We start from the raw sequence: 7,101 nt of genomic DNA, 5'->3' as shown, positions 1-7,101 counted from the left end.
GCAGTCTCTCCGACATATGTATCAGGGACCATTAGCATCATACTTACTCGTTCAAGTTGCTTTGCTATACTTGCATCTTACAATACATGAAGGGTTGATCACAAAAGGAAAGACAGTCAAAGGTATCATATATAGAATAAATATTTTGGGCCATTTTTAGCTTGCTTATAAGTATCAATGACTGTTTTCAGCTAAAATGTAAGGGGAAAAAATAGAAATAAATGATACTGCCATTGACTGTGAACCTTCCCCCACTCCTTCCCGAAAATCTTTGGGTTTGAACAGTGTGTACTGCTCTTTCCTTTACTGTGAGAGACTGAATCACGGGATACTTGAGGTTGGGAGGGCTCTCAGGATGTCTCTAGGCCAACCTCCTCCTCAAAGCACGATCAGCTATGAGATCAGCCCAGGGTGCTCAAGGCTTTATCCTGTCTGGAAATGTCCCAGCTTTGCGCATAAAATACAAAACCCTCCTTGCTATCCTGTCTTTTCTTCATGAGTCTTGTTACAGGTTGAACCAATGTGTCACCGTATCTTGAACCTTTAATGGTCGTATTTCAAAGATTAAACTGTAAGCTTCTTTCCCTAGGCGTTCATTGTAAACTGCGTAAGGTTGATAAATAGGTCTCAATTCAAAACCATCTGTGTGCAACCACCTGATGTGAATGCTTCCCCACTAAATTACAGCGCAGTAGATCTAATGGTAATTTAAATGTGCTTGAAATTAGGCAGGTACTTGGAAATTTTGCTGCACTGGGGTCCAAATCATTCTGAAACGGGGTGGAAAACCAGAGAGAGAAAGTCATCAAAACCAACCAGATGGCAGGCGTTCCGCTGACTGTTTTGTGCAGTACTCGCACCGTCGAAAGACAACTGCGGAGCGTCTCTCGGTTATCCACAGGGCGCCCGCCTGGCTGTTTGCCAGTGAAATCCAAAAGCCTGCTTGGCCTCCACGTGATTTCTAGTATTTCAAGTAGGTTGGTTTTGTTTCCTTGCTCACAGATGTTCTAGTCCAAAGACATCGTGTGGAGAAACTGTCAGGTCATGAATAAAAGATAAAAAGCCCGGTATTTTATAACCAGCTTCATTGGACTGGTTCAGGAACTGGTTCAATCTGCAGAGATGCGATCAGCAGAGAAGTGACTTTTGTGATATTTATAGTCATCCTGAAATTTAAAAAATAAGGATCTAATGCTCACGTTGAACATCACACCCATCGTCTGCTTTAGGCAACACGCTCCCGGCAGGGGGGCGAGGAGCAGGGCCGGGCCGGGCCGGAGCCCGCTCCCGCCACCTCGGCCCCGCCGCTTCCAGCACTTTCTGCACACCGACGGCAGGCGGGCCGGGGTCCTCCCGCCGCCGGCCGCGCCCCGCGCCCGCGGAGGACGCGGGCCCCGGGCTCGGGCAGCGCCCCCGGCCCCCCGCAGCCCCGCCCGGGCCCCCCCGCCCCGCGGCCGCCCGACGCCCACCCCCGCCGGCCTCCCGCTCCGCGGCGCAACCGCGCTCCGCCGCGCCCCCCCCCCCCTTTGGTCGTGCCCGCTCCTCCCTCTCCCCCCGCCGCGGCGCGGAGTGGGCCGGCCCGCCCCTATATAAGAGCCGGGTGGGCGGCTCCGCGCTGCAGCGTCGACGGCAGCGGGGGGCTGTGCGGGCGGCGTCGCGGGGGACAGCATCGTCGTGCCTGGGGCGCAGCCTGCCTTCTTCCCGGCTCCCCGCCGCTCTGCAGCCATGGCCTGGCAGCCTATGGAGATCAACCCCGAGGTGGGCGAGGGGCGGCGGGGCCGTGGGCAGGGCAGGGGGCCGGGGCCGCAGGGATGGGATGGAGCGGGGGCGGGCGGCGGGGCGCCGTCTCTCCGCGGTACTCACCCCTCTCCCCCCGCATTGTCTTCCAGATGCTGAACAAAGTGAGTCCCCGCCGCAGGACCGCCGCGGGCGGGCGCCGCCCCTTCTCTCTCTCTCCATGCCTCGGCATCCCGCCCTGCTGGGGCAGCGCCGGCCGGAGCGGAGCGGAACCGCGGGGCGCGGCCGCACCTGCGGAGCGGCGCGGAGGCCGCGCCCTCCCCCGGGGGCGCCCCCTCGGGCGGGCGGCGCCGGCGGTGCCGGGGCGCGGCCGGCAGGGGGCGCCGCGGTGCCGCGCGTTGTGCTGTGTCACTGGGGCGCGGGGCTGGGGGAGGCCGGGCCCCGCCGGGGGGGGCGGGGGGGGCGGGCATGGCGGCCGTGCCACCCCTCGCTGTGCCCCTGCAGGTGCTGTCCCGCCTGGGGGTGGGCCCCGGCTGGCGCTTCGTGGACGTGCTGGGTTTCGAGGAGGAGGCGCTGGGCGCCGTGCCGGCCCCGGCCTGCGCGCTGCTCCTGCTGTTCCCCCTCACCGAGCAGGTAGGCGGCGGGCGGGGGCGGTCGCGTCCCTGCTGGACTGCTCCCCGTCGCGGGTCCTCCGGGCTGCGGCCCTGCAGGCAACAGCCGGATGGGCCGGGTTCAGGCACCGAGCCGGTGGCTGCCCCTGGTGCTGTGCCACAGCTGGTGCCCTGCGGGGTTTCTGCTGTCGCCCCGGGCAGGCCAGCTAGGCCGCGTCTGGCCCAAATGCCCCTGGAGTAAAAACAGGCTGTGGTCAGCGGCAGTGTCTGTACCTGCTGGCTGCCGTCAGGAGTGTGCCTGTGTCATCTCTCCAAGCATCAGATGGTTGGGAGTGGGTTTGTCTTGCACTGGGGCTGTAGGTGGCTGGTGGGGGTAGGTGGGTAGGGCGTGCTGGGTGTTTGGCCCCAGCCTCCATATAGCCTGAACTAAAAATGTACTGAGCAACAAAACAAGGCCTTGTATTGTAATACTTCTCTTACACTTTGCTTTGTGTATCAGACTGAGGGAAAAACATGAGCAGTCTTGAGCGAGGAATAGCGATTCTGTTACCATGCTGAATCATGGTGTCTGGAGAGGCCTAAATTACTTCTGTATGATGAATGCATTTAGTCCAATTGATGCTAAGGAAGTAGATGAGGAGATGGACTTTGACATAAAGTATATTTAACAGGTTCTTTAAAGGAAGGATTATAGCCTTTCACTAGCGGTGGGTTTTACATTTGTCTAGCCATTGTTCTGATGGCGAGGGGTTCATGAAGGGAAGTAACCTAAAGGTACAAAGGCAAGCAATTGGAGAGACATGCTGAGTAGTCTCATTAAATGGACCAAAACAATTGAGAGAGGTTATAAAAGAGCCTATCCATTATATGATTTCCCACCCCAAGCTATTTCCAGTGTACAGAACAGATGGAGAGACTAAGAACAGTGCCTTTGCATATGACTGAGTCATGCAGGTAGTCCATTAAGACTTGGCCTGCATCCAGTGTAGACATATTCTTTACTGGACCTATGCCACAAAGATGACTTTCTGGATAAATCTTGTCCAGTCCTGCTATTGATTTTCCTGCACAACTCATTTGTCTAGTAGTTTGCATGATAAAAAGATATCACTGTGGTGAAATGCTTACATGTTTACAGCATGAGAACTTCAGGAAACAACAGACTGAGAAAATAAAGGACCAAGAAATCAGTTCCAAGGTGTATTTCCTGAAGCAGACAGTCAGTAACTCCTGTGGGACAATTGGTCTGATACATGCAGTTGCTAATAATAAAGACAAAGTGAAGCTTGGTGAGTATGAATGTTCTGAAGCGCTTGGATTTCTATTTTTTTAATGACAGAGGAAGATTTAGTGGGTATGGGCTATGGGAGACACCTGAGGCTTTCATGGAAGCCAAGTTAAGGCATGCTGTACTGCTTCGGTTAGTAAGTGGGTCTTCCAGCTCTTGGAGAGGGACACGTAGTCTCACCTACTGCCTGAATCATAGAAGGGAATGCACTTTGACTCCTAGTAGCTGCAGAGTATCATAGTGAGCAATGCAAGAGGAAAAGGGTATGTAGTAGGTTTGGCCAAAGTCTGTATTTGGGAAGTATCGTGTTCAGAAGTAGCTGTTGACATTGGTGGTGATGATGTCAACTGAAGAGAGAAAGTTCTTCATGCCACTTATGTCTAATATAAACAGACTTGCTCAGGGTAGCCTGTAAATCAGTCTAAAACATGTTTTCTTTTTGCTGGGAAAGTAGTATAGCATGATAAGGGTCTGTAAGTAGACTTTTCCTGCAGAGGTAATAGTTTTGATGGTTTTCTTCCTATAGAAAAGGATATAAAACTGGCTTAGGCAACTGGTGGCTGGAAACGCCTAGGAAATGGGATTACAAGTTCTTGTCAAAAAAGGGCTGTCATTGAATCCAGGAAATACTTTATTGTTCAAAGACTAGGGATCTGCAAAATATAACTTATTTTCATTATTCCAAGCAAACTTGAACCCTTTGGGTGGTATGGGATTCCATCCTAAACAAAGGAAAACACGCATGGAAGGCTAAATGAGAGTAGCTTTGCTTTACTCTTTTTGAGAGGATTTTCTGAAACAGCACACTCTCTGAGTGAAATGAATGATGCATGTAAGACTAGAACTCAGTGCATCTTAGTACTGCACTACTCATTTATGTTCTGGAAAACCAAAGTAAGCTTAGCATGACAAGTGCTGTGTTCATTTGAAGGCAGGGAGACAACTTAATTTCATCTGCCCATATTCTGTTTGTTGATACTTAAGTGTCCTCACAGCTGGCACCTTTCTTGAATTTCTTTAAAACAGGACTGAGCACCTCTGCCAAATCTGCAAGGGGGGGGGGGGGGGGGGGGAGGACGGGACGGGACGGGACCAGAAAAGCTAAATCCCATTTGAAAGCGAGTTCTAGGACAAGCATCCAGAGCACCCTGAAGCACTTGAACTCTGGCTGTTTGTGCAGATTGCTGTTAATAGCTTCTGGATAAATAGCTTACTTCAAGTGGTAATTAAACATGCTTATGCTGGAGATAGTTCCAGGCTGAATGCAATGACTCCTAGTTAGTGCAGCAAGCACTCATTACTGTGGGGTGCCTCTGAACTGTAACTGATGCTCTACCTATACTGAATCAAATCTTTGATCATCTTGTGCAGATGAGGGGTCTGTCCTGAAGAAGTTTCTTGATGAAACAGCTGATCTGTCTCCTGAAGAGAGAGCTAAGCATTTTGCAAATAATAAGGTATATGAACTATATAAACTGCTGACAGCTATCAGTACTTAGGGATGTAGTAACCTGTATCTGCTTTCTCTTAAGGCTATACAAGAAGTGCACAATTCAGTTGCGCAAGAAGGACAATGTCGGGTAAGATATGAATGTGTAAAGTCTTGGGAGAAGGGGTTAAGGAAGGTGGTAGAGCAATACAATTTTTTTGTCTGGCAGATAGCTGTTAGAGCTCATGAGGAAAGAAGTGAGTGACTGAGGGGTGAATGCCTGTGTAGGGTTTCTTCTCAAACATGAATTGAAAATTTGGGTTCAGACCCAGTCTGAAAATGTGACTGTACATTAAATTTTTGGCGCTTGACATTGTAGAGATCTTGCAGAGACCTCTTCAGCCAAACTTCAGTTTTTAGTCTTTTGCTGTTACTTTGTTGTTGGCATCTCCTCTGTCCTGTAGTCACAAGTAGGATTCACAGTCCTAGGCTTTTTTCAATCTAACAAGTGTATCTAATGGTCTCTCCTGAGGTCGAGGACAACAGTGTGAACTTCCACTTCATCCTGTTTGTCAATGTGGATGGACATCTGTACGAACTGGGTAAGAACTCTGGAGTTGGACTGGGCCTGCTTTACACCGTACAGCAGCACTGGGGGCTCAGGCTAGATACTTGGAGCTAGTTAAGCTGCTCACTGAGGCTCCTGAAGCCAATACATAATTTGTCTTCACTTGAAGATTTTAACTGAAGATGGGTTGCACTGAATGCCTAGGCCCTCCTGTAAAGCATGTAATCTCCTGTAGAGCTGGGAATGCTTAGTCCCCTTCTCACTCAAGCTATGTATTGACAATTTATTCTGACCTCCCAAGTATCTTTATGTGTGTACTTGTTTCTTGGGCCCACTGTACTCAGTTCTGCTAATTAAGAAGTAATATTAAGTTCACTGAGTGATGGGGACTTTCTTTCGCAGATGGGCGTATGCCATTTCCTGTAAACCATGGCACAAGCTCAGGTGACTTGCTATTGAAGGTAAGACTTCTCCCTACCTGCTCGTTTTCCCTGAAAACAGGGCTTACAAAAGGGTGAGAGGCAGGCATTCAGTGTGTAGTGGCTGTACCTACTTGCTGTACAAGTTGGTGCTTCGTATACTGTGGTAACAAGGTAGTATTGTGCCACAGAGCTAGGTATCTGTTAAGTGTATTTATTAGTTGGTGCTACAAGACCTTGTAACTTAGTTGGTGGGACCCAGAGAAGAGCTGCAAAGACTTGGTCTCTACAGCAAGTGTATTCTGATAGTCTAAACAGCTTTTTTCTTTTCTTCCAAGGATTCTGCTAAGATTTGCAGACAATTTACAGAACGTGAAAAAGGAGAAGTTCGTTTTTCTGCTGTGGCTTTCTGCAAGTCTGCCTGAGACTCTGAAGAGATGCAAGGAAAGCAGTCTAATAGCACACCAGTAAATGCAGTCTAAACTCCAGTGCTTCAGTACTTGTTAAACACAGCTGTTCTGGTAACTCAAATTGTTTCCACCTTTTGCTGTACACAGGAGCAACATCAGCTGAGCTTATGCTGAAGGATGAGCTCAAGTTTTAATGTGAACAGTTTGGACACATCAGATGTCTTTAGACCCTTTTTTTCACGTTAAGTAGAAAATGCTTAACAGGGCTTGTTTAATCGTGTCATGTTAATTGAGCTGTTGGTTGATATTTCCTTGTCCTTAATGAGAATAAAATGTTCTGCTGGAAGACTAAATGGCCTAAGTGATCACTGTAACTTTCTCCAAAAGGAGTTATATGTGGCATCCTCTATAAGCCTTGTTTTCAAAGGACCCTCAAAGCTCTCCTCTGAGCAAAAAGTTAATGTCAGCCTCAGGTTAGCAGGACAGTTGCATTTTCTAGTGTCCCAAAGGCCTCCCAGGATGGAGACGCACCACTGTCTGCATACTGTGTTCTAGTGCTGCACTGCCCTTCTGGTAAAGCTTTTCCTAATGCCTAGTCTGAAACTCTGAAGCTGTGATTTGCCACCCTGAATACATTTA

The 7,101-nt window shown here is 49.7% G+C and overlaps 1 protein-coding gene across 1 annotated transcript; it reads left to right on the top strand.

Moving 5' to 3' along the window:
- Nucleotides 1–2,205: 2,205 nt before the first annotated feature.
- Nucleotides 2,206–6,732, top strand: UCHL1 (ubiquitin C-terminal hydrolase L1; the record flags this gene model as incomplete). The annotated part of the gene is made up of 7 exons (XM_082315904.1): nucleotides 2,206–2,370; nucleotides 3,487–3,637; nucleotides 5,008–5,093; nucleotides 5,169–5,216; nucleotides 5,598–5,667; nucleotides 6,036–6,094; nucleotides 6,391–6,732. 7 exons carry the CDS (start codon nucleotides 2,206–2,208, stop codon nucleotides 6,475–6,477), a joined length of 666 nt encoding a protein of 221 aa, XP_082172030.1. The 3' UTR covers nucleotides 6,478–6,732.
- Between the last annotated feature and the right edge of the window lie 369 nt (nucleotides 6,733–7,101).

Source organism: Platalea leucorodia, assembly GCF_965183815.1.
Source record: "Platalea leucorodia genome assembly, chromosome: 6".
Lineage (NCBI taxonomy): Eukaryota > Metazoa > Chordata > Aves > Pelecaniformes > Threskiornithidae > Platalea > Platalea leucorodia.
This window is presented reverse-complemented; position numbering and strand designations above follow the sequence as displayed.